This window comes from Centrocercus urophasianus, unplaced genomic scaffold (assembly GCF_019232065.1).
Source record: "Centrocercus urophasianus isolate 14NV4802_14NV808 unplaced genomic scaffold, USGS_Curo_1.0 seq_12, whole genome shotgun sequence".
NCBI classification, from domain to species: Eukaryota; Metazoa; Chordata; class Aves; order Galliformes; family Phasianidae; genus Centrocercus; species Centrocercus urophasianus.
In genome coordinates, this window is record NW_024884364.1 from 12965947 (window position 1) to 12979977 (window position 14031).

General features: G+C 41.7%; 2 protein-coding genes across 2 annotated transcripts in view; both read left to right on the forward strand.

Annotated features, from left to right (window-relative positions):
• Positions 1-229, forward strand: part of ZNF654 (zinc finger protein 654) — a 39300-nt gene extending 39071 nt beyond the window's left edge. Inside the window, exon 6 of the transcript XR_006167307.1 lies at positions 1-229. The gene's annotated coding sequence lies outside the window, so the exon portion shown is untranslated.
• An 86-nt stretch (positions 230-315) lies between these two features.
• Positions 316-6835, forward strand: CUNH3orf38 (chromosome unknown C3orf38 homolog). Its single transcript, XM_042809945.1, has 3 exons — positions 316-486; positions 1549-1769; positions 5381-6835. Exons 1-3 carry the CDS (start codon positions 354-356, stop codon positions 5978-5980), a joined length of 954 nt encoding a protein of 317 aa, XP_042665879.1. The 5' UTR covers positions 316-353; the 3' UTR covers positions 5981-6835.
• The last annotated feature ends 7196 nt before the right edge of the window (positions 6836-14031 follow it).

The following is a 14031-nucleotide window of genomic DNA, read 5'->3' on the forward strand; positions in this document are numbered from 1 at the left end:
CAAGCGATCTTGTCTTTTGGGGATCTGCTCTGTGAATACGACTGCAATGTCTGGTCGAGCAGCGAAAGCTTCGAGTTCACTCTGAACGTTATTAGGCACCAGCCCCACTGCGAATACGCAAGCCGCTTGCTAAATTCACTGCCGGCGGCTGGCCGAGGAGCCTGAGCTCTGCTTGTGAGCAGGGGCGGAACCTAAGTGCCGGCCGCTGTTTCCGCCCGGTTTCTGTGGCCTAACGGACGCTGCTCCGCAGGGGGACTGCGTGGAGCCCCGTACGGGAAGTCGATGTCGCTAGGGCGCGCCGTCGCTAGAGCTTCGGCCGGGGAGCGGCTCCAGCGCGGCGGCCGGGCCGGACGATGGCATCGCTGGGGCTGAGCGAGCGGGAGCAAGCCGGCTGCCGCGACATACTAGAGTTGCTCGAGACCGAGGAGCTGATGGCGCTGACGGACACCGTCACGAACCGTCTGATACATCCGGAGAACCGCCAAGGTGTGCGGATTCCCCTGCGGCGGGCGGCCTTCCTGCCCTCTCGCTCCCATCCCGGGGCGGGGAAACGGGCGCCTGGCCCCGTGCCTGAGCGCGGCGGCGGGGGTTGCGGTCCGTGTGCCCGTGCTTTCGCTTTGGCCTCTGGCCGGCGGCAGCACCCGACGCAGCTGCGGAGGCGGAACGGGCCCGGGCCGGCAGAACGCTTGGAGCGCCTCGGGGGCTGCGTCCGTGCCTGCAGGTTTTCTCCAGCCTTCTTCTTTTTTTTTTAATTATTATTGTTTTTTAATTAGTGATTTCAGATAAAAGAGGCGGTCATTCGGTTCTCCAGCTGTGCTCCATTTCGTGTTTGAACGTAGCGTTTGTTGATATATAAACTGCTGAGAATCCAGTCTCGGTTTCGGTGAGAACTGGCTGCCAGCAACGACTGTAAAAATACATTTCATCTTGAGTTCCTAATTCTGCTGCAGAACCTTCCAGCTGAGCGTTTGAATGCTGCATTTTGGTGCACTGTCATTGTATTACTATGCATGATGCTTTCTTATGTGCGTGAGCTTCCTAATATGGCATGAAGCAGCAAGCCCTAAGCACTCTGCCACATTAGAACCAAATCAACCTATTTTGAAGTTGTGGGAAGCTGTGTCTCTGGGACTGTGGATGAAATGCGTTGTGAACAGGAACCCTTACCCTTCTAAGGCACCTGGAGTTGAACAGCTCAACCTGAAAAATTTTGGTAGTTTCATTTGGAAGAGAAAGATGCATTGTTTTCATCATACCAAAATAATACATGGCTCTAAATGGTTAGCAGGGATTACAAGGTCGGTAGGTCTTCAGTAAAACCAGTGCTGGTTTTTGTACACGTTCCCCAAGGCTTTTGGTATCCTTTTGTAACGTGACTTGTATCTAGTTACTTTGGATTTCAGCTTACAAACAAATTTATAGCAATTTGTGTCTCACTTAGGGTTAGGATATGTTGGGAGGTACCAATCAAGAGCTTAAGAAATAGCAGAGGTTTGCGTTTTAATTGCGAGTGTTACAACTGTTCACCTTCATTTCTTCACTTTGCAGAGGCCATTCAGGCCATCTTGGTTTACAGCCAAAGTGCAGAAGAACTTTTGAAACGAAGAAAAGTATATCGAGAAATAATTTTTAAGTATTTGTCAGTACAAGGAATTGCAGTGCCACCTTCCTCTGAGAAACATCAACTCATTGCCTGTGTAAGGCAGTACTGGGGCGGGAAGCTCACATCATGTGTCTCAGAGTCAGGGGACAGAACAACACGTGCAGAGGTGAGTGCTACTTTCTGAAAGACCTCAGGATACAGAACAAAAAAAAACCAATGCTCTAATGCAGGTCCAAAGTGAGGCTTTTTGCATGTATTGGAGAAGGTGCTGAATTTCTTTTTTCTCTTTGCTTTTTTGCTCTAATTAAACAATTTAATGTGTCTGTGCCACTGTATCACTTGCCGAGCATAGTATGAGTGCATTTGAACTCTAATGTGTGGGTTCTTCATAGAATATAGAATCATAGAATGGCCTGGATTGAAAAGGACCATAATGATCTTCTAGTTTCAACCCCACTGCTGTTGATAGCATCACCAACCACCAGACCAGGCTGCCCAGAGCCACATCCAGCCTGGCCTTGAATGCAACCAAGGATGGGGCATCCACAGCCTCCTTGGGCAACATGTTCCAGTGCGTCACCACCTCTGTGTGAAAACTTCCTCCTAATAACTAACCTAAACCTCCCCTGTCTCAGTTTAAAACCATTCCCGCTTGTCCTATCACTATCCACCCTCGTAAACAGCTGTTGCCCCTCCTGTTTATATGCTCCCTGCAAGTATTCTTCATGCTTTTAAGTTGAACTGCAAACGGGATGTTGACAGATAATTCTGTAGATTTGAGGATAACTCAAAGCAGTGTTAGTGATGTGGAAACTCTGCACAGTCCCTTGCCAATTTTTAGTGTGATGGATGTTCTCAGAAGTTTTACTGTGGGCTGGGGATTTTCAGTCTTCTGCCAGCCATGGCAAGGATTAGCATTTGTAAGGGCTTGTTAGAAAGGGCTCTAGATATGTTACTAGAGGCAGAGGCAGTGCGATCAAAACAGCATTGTCAGTAAGCAGTGCTTCTTCTTAGGTCTTGCAGTTAATGGAGTATAGAGTGCATTTTTGAGAATTTTGTGTCACTGAAATGTAAAGTTTGCAGCAGTGCCAGTTCTATGCCATTTTGCCTTCAATTTTAGTAACACTCAAGTTAATTTGAAGTTCATGTTACCACATTTGCCAACTCTCTGTTGAGCAATGAAATTTCATGGTTTTATTATTCCTGGATCTTTACCGTGCAGTTTTCAATAGCCTTGCTCTCTCAAGTACTATATGTCAGTGACATAATGAGCAACAGCCCCACCAGCTGGACTGTTGGAGCTCTGTAGCTGTTGATAATTCAATGCAGGGAGCTTTCCTCTGGGGTTAGCTGATTAAAATGAAGATTTAGCTGAGAATTGCTTTTAAAATAGTGTTTTATGTGCGTGTTTGGAAAGAAAATTTTTCTTCTGCAAGAATGCTTCCAATTATTCACCTATGGCAAAGTTTTGTCATTGAAGATAGGTAAATGAATTTCTCCAAAGCACTTGAAAATATTCATGAAGAAAGAGACGTTCAAGCGTTTTGCTTATTGTATACGTATGATAGAATCATAGAAAGGCTTGAGTTGGAATGGATCTGAAACATCTTTCTTTGCCTTTTTTTTCCCCCTTAATCCTTTTGGTCCTCATTGTGCTGAAGACGTGAGTAACAGAAACTTACGTAATAGAATTAGAAGTGAAGTTACAGTTTCTTGTTTGACAGTTACAGGATTTCTATATAGAAGCCTCCAAACCTTTCGTACTTAATTCTAGGAACAGACTGATTGACAAACCCTACAAAACAACTTTACATTTAGTTCCTTTTCACCTTACACTTGGAGAGTGTGTGTCTCTACATTAGGAAATTTGAATGATTTTTCTTAAGTAAAAAATGTTGTCTGTTGTAAAAGAGAGAAGAGAGTAAGTGAACTGCATATTTGTAGGAATTAAACAGACTCTTGGAACCACATTTGAACATCCAGTTGTTGCCTTTCCTTTAGAAAGAACTGTGTTTATAACCAACTTAAAACTTAAATATTTAATTGGTAACCAACTTGTTGCCTATCTGCTCGCACTTCATTTTTACTTTTCTACCTGTACTTGAAGACATAAGAAAGAAGGACTGCAAAGAATGTTTTTTTTATTTAAGCCTAGCCCATAATGGTGTTAAAAAAATACACTACTTACTGACAGAACTCTTGGAGTGGTTTTTTGCCCTCTTCTGGTTGCATTCCTAATTGATACTCAGGTTTGCTAGTTGCTGAGAATTTTGCTTCAAAATTTTACACCCATTGCTTGACTGTCACTTTCAGCAACTCAGCATTAAACTCGGATATTATTATGAAGTATTTTTTTATCCTTATGTCTTAGATGAATTTAGGAGTGTCGTATTCTGTAAAACAAGGTAAAGGATAGCACACAGCTTGTTCATGATCGTTAGGGAACTGGAGGAAGGTGTATTTTGAGTAGCTTCATACATTCTTTCACTAGTCTGTTCTTCCCTGAGGCTTCTAAGCAAGTCAAGAATCTTGAACCTTTACAGGTTATTCGTTGAAGGGTTTGCTGTCTGCTGGCAATGTTTAAAGCACTACTTTAAAATACTTTCTTAACAGACTCAGTGTCAAACAAAGAATTTTATTACACTTTGAGGGAAGAATTTTATGACAGACTGAATGGAGTTGCCTTAATTCCCAGAGCAGGTATATTGTTTGGAAGTCCCTGCAGCCCTCCTGTACTGTTTAAGTGATCCATTTTACTATTAGAAAAGTAACTGAGGTTCACAAAGACTTTTGCTTTTGTTTGTTTGTTTTTGTTTGCTTTGAAGAGCAGCCATGAAGAACAGAAAATAAGCCATGGTATTCTTTCATTTGGTTTTTTTTTTTTCTATTAGAAACATACTGAAGACTACAAACATGACTTAGAAAGTGACCAAACACATTTTGGATGATTTTGGCAGTCTCAGTACCACGCAAAGCTAAATTCAGGCATGTGATCTAGTGCTGAGAAAGTTCTGGAGCACATTAATTCTTTGAATTAATAAGGAAGAACCTGAATTGTTCATGTGTTTTGTTGGCAAACTCTGTTGGCTGTGCTAAAGCACAAGTATTGCTGCTGGCTGCAAATCAGAGGTATTTTGTCAGCTCCACGTAGTAGGATGTGCATTTTCAAAAGGTGACTTCTCCATAAGTATTTGTTTTTGTCAGTTGTCTGAAGGTGCAGAAAGCTCCACAATTCGCAAGCTTGAAAGGCAGGAAGAAACAAGAGCTTCAAGAGGTTCAAAAAATTTCTCTGTCCTTTTTTTTGCTATCATAGCATCACAGAATGGCCTGGGTTGGAAGGGATGTCAAGGATCATGAAGCTTCAACGCCTTCACCACATGCAGGGCCACCAACCTTCCCATGTAATACTAGGCCAGGCTCCCAGGGCCCCATCCAACCTGGCCTTGAACACCTCCAGGGATGGGGCATCCACAACCTCTCTGGGCAGCCTGTTCCAGCACTTTGCACCTCCTGGTAGAGACAGGATTTCCCTCTTGGATTATAAATAGCAGACTTGCAGAACTACATTTCAAAGAGCCTACTCTGATTCTCTATCCGATAGATGATTACTATCTTAAGAATTAATTTTCTTTGTTGTTTTCTTCAGCTACTCTGTCTCAGAGACTTGAAGATTTATAATGTTTAAAGTAAGAATTTAAATGACTTTGAACTGTTCAGACTGGTAAACTCGCGTGGTAATACTAAATAGCACTAAGAAAATATTATTCTTAATTGCAGAGTCATGAAAAGAGGCAGAAGTCACAGGATGATGTTCGTAATCTAGGAGGAGAATTCTGCCAATGGTTCTTTGAACTCCTGAATTCTCAGCATCCTTTGGGAGTAAAATCTGAAGAAACGTGGGGACCACAGCATTTCTGGGAGAATGCCAAAATGAAGTTCTGTTACAACACAGTAGAAAAAAATGTGGAAGAATATGATGGTGCAGAAATGGTGAGCCTTCGTCTGCTCTCATTGGTTAAAGAAGAATATCTTCTATTCAACCCTAACTTGACTGCTGATGGACTGAAATGTGCCATGTCTCGACATGGGTTAGTATTGGTAGCAGTGGCTGGCACAGTACATAGAAGCAATGTCTGTTTGGGTATCTTTGAACAAATTTTTGGACTCATTAGGTGTCCAATTAGAGGGAATACCTGGAAAATAAAAATTGTGGATCTTAAAATAGTTGGACAGAATGCTCTGGAGCCTGGAATGCAGATTGAAAAACCCGCCATCAAATACGAGTCAAATCAGCTGCAGGAGTGGTACGATGGGAAAGAACTGGCAGTGCTCGAACCTCACAAATATGAAGCAACGCTTTCAAAATTGGGTAACTGACTTACAGTGCTTAGTTGAAGATTGAAATGATTGCAGCAATGTGATTTCGTCTCTTTCTTGAGTCAAATTTGCTTGATGACAAATGGAAGTACAGAGTCTGAAGTATTCATACAGGTGATGGTTGGGGTACCATTTGGACAGCTTACAAACATTTAAACATATTACTGTGGACTTTGTAACTATAGTTGGGAATGGATTTACTTACAGAACGCGGGTACATTTGATTATGGGAAGTTTTATGTCAAGTTGGATGACCTTGAGATCACAAGCTGAGAGTTGCTTCTTTTCAGGAAACGATTTTAAAGTCCTGTCTGAGATAAGAGGACGTCCTTCCCTCTGCCGTTTTGAAATTGGGACTGGTGAATGTTTGAATGGTCTTTTAAAAGTCCCAAGAAAACCATCTGCTGATTTGGGAATTTTTGGAGGGAACGGGCAGAATGAAGCAAATGGAGATGCTGCCTATTCATTCTGAATGTGATTTCTTTCCCAGCCTGTAGTAGTAGCTCACTGGGACAATGCAGAGGTTAGCACTGTTGAAATTTATATCCTTTATTTTCTTTCGCTTTACAGTTCCACCGTTGAGATGGTTTCCCAGGCATCTGTGTCTAGCACTGCCTCTCTTGGATCAAATGGTTGATTTTATGACTTACAGACTTAGTGTCTGAAGCAAATGCTTTGATAATTATTTTGTATATACTTGCAACAGAGTTTCTAATATAATAATTGTAATTTTTATATGTTTTCTCAAAATTGGAATTTCTGTCTATCCTAGCTCCTTTATTATATTGTCCAGACAATGGGAATTTACAACAAGTGGTGATATAAAATAAATAAAGGATCTAAATACTACTGAAATTATTGCCATTGTAGAGTTTGACTGCTTTTTACAATTTTTTTTTTCTTTTCCTTAAGTGATTAATGGTGAAACTAGATAAAAACTTCTAGCATCTTATTTGGCTTATTTAGGAGTTTTGTTTTTATTTTATAGCTTCACCAGTACAAGTAGTGAAAATGGAAATGTTCCATGTAGCCTGAGAACACTTCTTGTGTTTTTGATGTGTTTGTCAGAGAAGACAAGTGGTGAAATTCTGGGTGGATGAGGGGAAGCAGGAAGATTCAGGTATGGGATATACCAAGAAATACCCAGAACTGATTTTTACAGTCTGAATCTAAAATTGTTTTTAACACCAACATACAAACAAGAAATTGGAAATGATTTATTTTCTAAGCAAAAGTTCAAATACCGTGTTGGAACGTTCTTCCCCAATAAACAGCTGGGGTATGACTTACTCAGCTACTAATTTATAATAAATAAACATCAACCTAAAATTAAAATTCAGAAGAAATGGTTTCCTCGTGTTGAGAATTGCGTTCTTTGCAATATGAGGACAGAAGCCAACCCAGAGGCCTAAATGGGCACTTTTTCAACATTCAGTACACAGATCTGTACTACAACAACATGTTTGGTCTTTTGCAGAATTGTAGTTTCTAGCTGGCCCAGTAACTGTATTCAGTATGTTAAATATGAACATGATAAGGGTGTAGTGTTCTTCACTGCTTTAAGTAGATTTGGTGTGAGCTGTCCCCTTCTGCTCAGGTAAGTGTCCTCGCTTCCTTCTGTCAGCGTTACTGATAGTGCTTCCTCTGAACAAGAGGCAGTAAGAACTGGTCCCAGCTAAAACTAGCATCCTCAGTGACTCTTCTGGCTGATCAGCTGTGTGACACGGCTGGCCACACCAGTGCCCACAGGAAAGGAACAGAGGATTTCCTTTTTTGCACAGGAAACAGTACAGTGTCTGCTCTTTGTAGTCTCACCACCTGAGTATCTGGTAGGCACTGACACTTGGGCAGTGTTAAGTAATTGTGGCTTTGCAGTTGTTAACTGTGACTTTTCATCCTATGATACACCTTTTTTTTTTTTTTTTTTTTTTCTCCCAAGCCTGTTTTTGCTCTTACAGAAGCATACTGTATCCCTTCTAAATGCACTTTGCCTTACTTGGAAAAAGGATACCAGGATGGTTCAGGCTTTCCATTTGGGAAGGAGACACAACTGTATGTAGTATTCAATGTGGAGGTCTAAAATCACATACTGAACTGTTCCATCAGTCTTCAGGCATCACACGCTGCAATGTTTTTTAGCTTGTGACTGATCTCTTGATCTTTTAAATCCGAACTGAAGCAGACACTTCAGACTGTTATGCATGAAAAACTGGAGAGGTGACCTCTGTAAGGCAGTCAAGCTCTGTAAAGAGAAATAGGAAACTTTCAGAAAACTAAATAAAAATGCTAAGTTAAATATTTGTGTTATTTCTCCCGCAGCTTAACATTAACATGAACTGCTGTAAACAATTTTCTCCAGATAAATTTAATTTTAAACTGTCAGGCTCTTGTTTTGAGTCTCGTTCTCCAACCCAGAACATGTGATCATCCCACCTTCTGTATAATGCTGATATCATTACAGAGAAGTTGACAATTGTAACACTGTTAAGAGTAGGGACTGTATATCCACTAAAAGGTAAAAATAAACTCATTTAGTCTGCCCATCAGTAAAGACTGATAGAATGCAGGTAATTAAGGCTATTTATATGGGCCTGTGTCTGGGAAGGCTGGAGGAAAAGAGTCGAGCAGCTGTGATGACAGCAGATCTTGGAGTGCCTTGTTAATGGAGAAAGGGAAAACATTAAAGAGCAGGATTGTATTTATACTGACAGAACTTCTGCTAGTGTTAAACTCCTCAGTTTGAGTTTCAGCTCATGACTGATGTGAATTTCAGACTCTCTGCAAAGTTTAATAGCATGTACGTTACACAAGTAAATTTGGAATGCACAGTAATGCCAGTTAATTGCAAGGATCCTCTTTTTCAAGCTCATTCACAGCTGCTAGTACTAGAAAGGACCTCTTAGAACTGTTGGGTTAATAAACAGTGCTGTAATCCTTGCCCTATCTCCAGGAAATCCATAGGCTTGATTCAGTTGGGCTTTTCGCAGCAGGTATAATAGCATTTTGGTGACATCTGGTGGCAGATTCATTGTTTGCCTGTAGTTAGTACTTGAAATCTGTGCAGCGATGCAGGCACAGCCACTTAAGGCTTGCTGTAGTGAGAGGAGAGGAACTCCTCTGAACAGTGCCTGTTTGATCCCTATGTGTTTTGGTGTTTTAGATGCCGAGCTGGGACTCGGTTGCCTTGACCAAAGAGAAGGCCTGAAGGCAATCGTTGGCCCTTGATAAAAGGCAGATGTATTGAAGTATTCAGCTCATCAGCCAAGTTGTGATACTCAGGAAACCTGTTGTTCTAGAGCTGGGAAGGGAAATGTTACGGTGATAACACTTCCTGGCAATAAGATTTCAGCTGACTTAACATGCATTTTTTTTCACATCTGTTACACTTTTTTGTTGTTGTTGTTGTTGTTTGTTTGTTTTGTTTTGTTTTATTTTTTTAGAATGTCTTCCTCGAGTGCCTGGGATCTTGCAGGCAGCACAGCTGCTGTTTCTTAATATTGCCTGTGACTGCAAATCTTAATCACCTCTTGGAGCCAAGGGAAGGAAGATCACTCTCATTCAGAGGTAGTCTGTGAAGATCTTGTTTTTGTGAAGAGGTTATGGTTCAAGCTGTATTGGCTTCAGTTGTAAAACTGAAGTAAAAAGCACCTAGAAATTCACTGTCATTAGTTGTTAAAGCAGCCATAGCTGTTTTTCATGTAGGCAGTTATTGAACAAGCCAGGCAGGTTTATGGAGTTGCTAGAGAAAGGGAGATTGGAACACAGCCTGAAGACAGATTCCTCTTCTGTATTTTGTCTGGATGGACTCAGCTCTGGGAGAGGCAGGCATCTGGTGCAAAGAGCAAGAGACACGTAACTCGTGCACACCCGCCAGTTCTCTGTGCTGTGAGAGCTTACTTGCAGGGGGAAATGCATCATGGTGCATGTGCAGCAGTAAATCACTCATTTTAAAACCTGTAAAAGCCAAAGCTTCTCATCTAGATTAGGTTTTGGTGCTTTGCCAGTTTTCATAAGAAACTAGCAAGAGAAAGGAAACAGCATTTTTTAGTACCTTGACTGCAATTTAACAAAACAAAAGAAAGGCTCATCTCTTATCTCAGAGCTTTCTCCCTAGTGAGCTTATGAACCCCACCACATGCCCGAAGGATTGCCTAAGAACCTCAAAAAGAAAAGCAGTTACGATGTTTAAAAATGGGCAGGAGCAACCTTCATGTGAGAAATGAGTGAGTAGACTTGTATTTCTTAACCAGGAGAGGTCATCAGTCTCGTGTTTTTCCTCTTCCTTTAATATGTCTTCTACACTTTTCCCACCTACTTTCTTTACCTCTCATTCTTAGTCAGATCGCAGTGCCTCAGCTGTCTTGACAGGCATTTTGGTCTTCAGGTATTTTGCCCAGAGAGGTGGTGGATGTTCCATCCCTGGAAGCATTCAAGACCAGTTTGGATGGGGCCGTAGGCAGCCTGGTCTAGTGTCTGATCAGGAGGTTGGTGGCCCTGCCTGTGGCAGAATAGTTGGAACTTGATGATCCTTGAGGTCCCTTCCAACCCAAGCCATTCTGTGATTCTATGATGATTCTGTGATTCTATGATGATTCTGTGATTGTGACTAGTTTGAAAAGATGCTGAGGATGCTTTCAACTACTTAAATGAGAGGGGAGGTTAGGGAAGAAGCTCCTGTAACAATAGATCATTGGCCTACTTAGCCATATTTGCAGCTCCTTCTTCTCTCAAGTTATTCCTCAAAGATGTGGCCAAAGGATGTGGCCAGGTCAATCTCTGACAAGGAAACGTTCTGTGACCATGCAGATCCCACCACGATGTAAATCTGTTCTTCGTGTCACTAGCAAGGCACCAAGAAATCCTTCTGTGAGATGCCAGTTGTAACTAAGAAGCAGTGAACACATGATGGAATTGTTTCAGTTTGCATTGGAAATACGTAAAAAATATTTCAAGCTTGCGTTCAAGCATCCTGGCTAACTCCAAGTGAGCAATTAAAATTACCATATTGTAATTCCAAGATAGATCATGTATTTGAACTTAGTGAATTGCAGAAGCTCACAAACATATAGAAAAATGTTTTTGCATTTTGTCTTGAGAGCTATCATGGCTAATTTGTACCTAGAAGGTTATTTTAGATACCCTCCACTTTCCCACAATCATCTAGATAATGTGGATGAGTTTTGCTTTTACATTTCTGCCGTTTCTCACAGTTGCTATTCTAAAGCAAACCATTTATAGCACTTAGTACTTCTACTGTAGGAAGCATTTTAGTTCAAGTCAGGTGAGTGCTTTAGAAGCAAATATCACGACTGCAGCCACACACACAATCAGCAAGTTTTCGTTCTCATTACAAGGCATGCTTGAAGCGTGTACTCCACTTCCCTTTTGCATGAAACCAAAGTAGAGGCAAGCTCCAGCACTGCACCTGAGGTGTGCTGCTCTGTGTGAAGCATTCAGTCCACAGGACCAGCATGGAGTTAGCTGGCAGCAAGCCCCCATGTATGAGTACTCTGTATGCTGCTGGCGTCTCAGCAACAGCTGTTTCATGCTCCTGTTGCACAGCACTGTTTGCTAATGTAAACACAGCTTAACGGTGTTGAAAATGGTATTGTAGCCTTCTTAGGACTAAATTAAATTAGTTTCCAACAGAATCCATTTTTAAAATGTGCGTGTATGTATATTTAACAAGTCTTTCTCTCACTTTATAACGTTCCCTCACTAGAATTGCATTTCATGTGCAGTAATGGTCAGTTCTTCTTTAACAGCAATAAGCGTAAGACATCATGTCAGTTCTTGTTCATCTATTCCTTTCTCTCAGTTCATTAGTATTATTTATTGCGTGGCCAGATTTTAGGTATTAATGAATTCTTCTCAAAGTTTGCATTTTTTATTGAAATAAATTGATCCTTTAATATCTCTTCAGCAATTATGGGTTTAGATGTAGTTACATAGTACTCTAGCTCTAACAAGATTAGTGGTGAGAAAATCCCATTCTGAAGATTAGTGTGATGTATTGAGCTGAACTTTAGGATTTTACTCTGGTGTTTTCATTGTGGAAGTTTATTAAAAGAAAACACTTTGTCTTCAATTACTTGTTAGATGACATGTATCTGAAAAAGCTTAGATGAATAGCCCTTTTTTTTTTTTTTTTTTTTTTTTTTCTTCTGAAATTAGAAACTGCAAATGCTAGAAATGCTTTAAATGCTCATCTGTGGCACACGCTGTAGCTGGGACAGACTGATAGAGACCAAACTGCAAGGTCTATAAGTTCTCTTTACTTCCTATTGCAAAGGTAGGTAGATCGGTAGATCTTCTTCAGCCCCAGTTTCAGCAAGGATCATGCAATGTGCACACCCTTTATGCCGCAGCTGGGGGGGGCAGTGGAGACTGATATAACTTGTTTTCACCTTGGGCACTGAGTACGTGGCATATAGGAACAGGTTGAAACACTGCAAACCGGCTTTGTCAGTCGGCAGCTGATGCTATGTAGTTCTGTTAGAATTGCACCTCTGTAAAGATTCACAAGCAATGGAAGAAAAGCTGGGAGTCTTCCAAGGTGAGGACAAATGTGAGTTAGCTTTGTGTTTTGTGGACTGCTTCAATTTGAGGAATTTGTAGATAGCTGAATATACTACCAGCTAATGCAAAGTTCAGATCACTTATTTGGATGTTGAGAAGAAAGAAAACAAACAAAAAGCAGGTAAAGGACTCCCTTTCCTCCTCTCCCTTCCTTAGGGTCAGGTTCAGTCAAACACCGTTTCTGTCCCCTTCCTACTTTCTGCACCCCCTGATTTGGCTGTCTGTCTGTGGGTCATGGTCCCTCAGCTGTGCCCTCTTTGGGCTCCTCCTTCTGAGCATGTGTCCAATGGTGTCCGCAATGATGCCTCCTACAGCATCTCCCAGGATGCAGCCCTGGCAATTTCCACTCTTTTAAGTACACATGACCTGGGGTGCAGAGGGGGGTGCCTTGGCTGCCTGCAGACCTTACCCTACGTGACAACTGGTGTTGGTGCTGCTGAGCCTGAGACACAAGCTGGTAGATATGTAGAAAGTTTGTGCAGCACAAGTTTCCTTAGCTTTCTTGGTATGTGCCGAGTCCTGTTAATGCGTATCTTGAAATGCACAGAAACACACTGATTTCCTGTGTTCTGAACAGCAGGAGCAGTGTGCTCTTTTGGAGGTTTAATCAATAACTATGCTGTGCTGCAGTCACATACAGATGGTATGGTCACCTGGGCAGTGTTCTGGGTCAGCTGTGTGTTGTATGCATTTGTGCACAGAATGCCCAAAATCAGTGCTGCATTTTAGAAAGCACATCTCATGTCCTTTCACCTCATGAACCACCCTATGGAAGGCCAGAGAGGATCAGAGTGCTTGCAGAAGTCCTGCCTACTTACACTAAGTAAAGCATTACAAATTAGGAGAAGGCTTAAAAACATGTGGCTCAAAAGAAAATTACCTTTACTGCCATGGTCTTTTTGCTCTCACCCCTTTCACCAGCATACTGGGTACATTTCCAAGTTTTCTGCCCATAGGGTATATATTTTTTGTTCAACACCTGAGAAAGCTTTCAGTACAAAAGAAGGATGGATTAATCCTTTTGCCTGGAAATCCTGAGCTTTCTGCCTCACTTACGGACCTTTCTGCTCCCAGTGTCACCATAAGCCAGTGATACATTCCTTGACAAAACTTTAACACCTCCAATGTGTCCCATGCCCAGTGTTTAGGTGTGTCTGAAGAAAATTTCTGCCTCTCTGACCCAACTTTGTGCTCCCTGTGAAGGAAGCACAGCTCTGCATCTCCTGCTGATGTGCATAGGGCAGCACCAGGAGCATGGAATTTCCTTTGTTGCACCACGGACTGTAGTTCATTTCAGCAAGAAAATGCCTTGGATATCTGTCCTGGATGTATTTGGGGAAAAAAAAAATAATAATTCCTCTCACCTGTAAGGAGTGTTCTTTTCTATGAATGGCAGTAGCTGTTCAAGTCACCTGCTGTTCCTAAGTCTTCAATTTCTATTTTTAACCTGGCAAATCCTAACTAGGTTAGGT

Excerpts from the sequence above, each read along its gene's own strand:
- CUNH3orf38 (XM_042809945.1), top strand. The coding sequence starts at position 354 with ATGGCATCGCTGGGGCTGAGCGAGCGGGAGCAAGCCGGCTGCCGCGAC. Across the intron at positions 487-1,548 it reads ACATCCGGAGAACCGCCAAG|AGGCCATTCAGGCCATCTTG; the intron begins GTGTGCGGATTC and ends TTCACTTTGCAG. Across the intron at positions 1,770-5,380 it reads ACAGAACAACACGTGCAGAG|AGTCATGAAAAGAGGCAGAA; the intron begins GTGAGTGCTACT and ends TCTTAATTGCAG.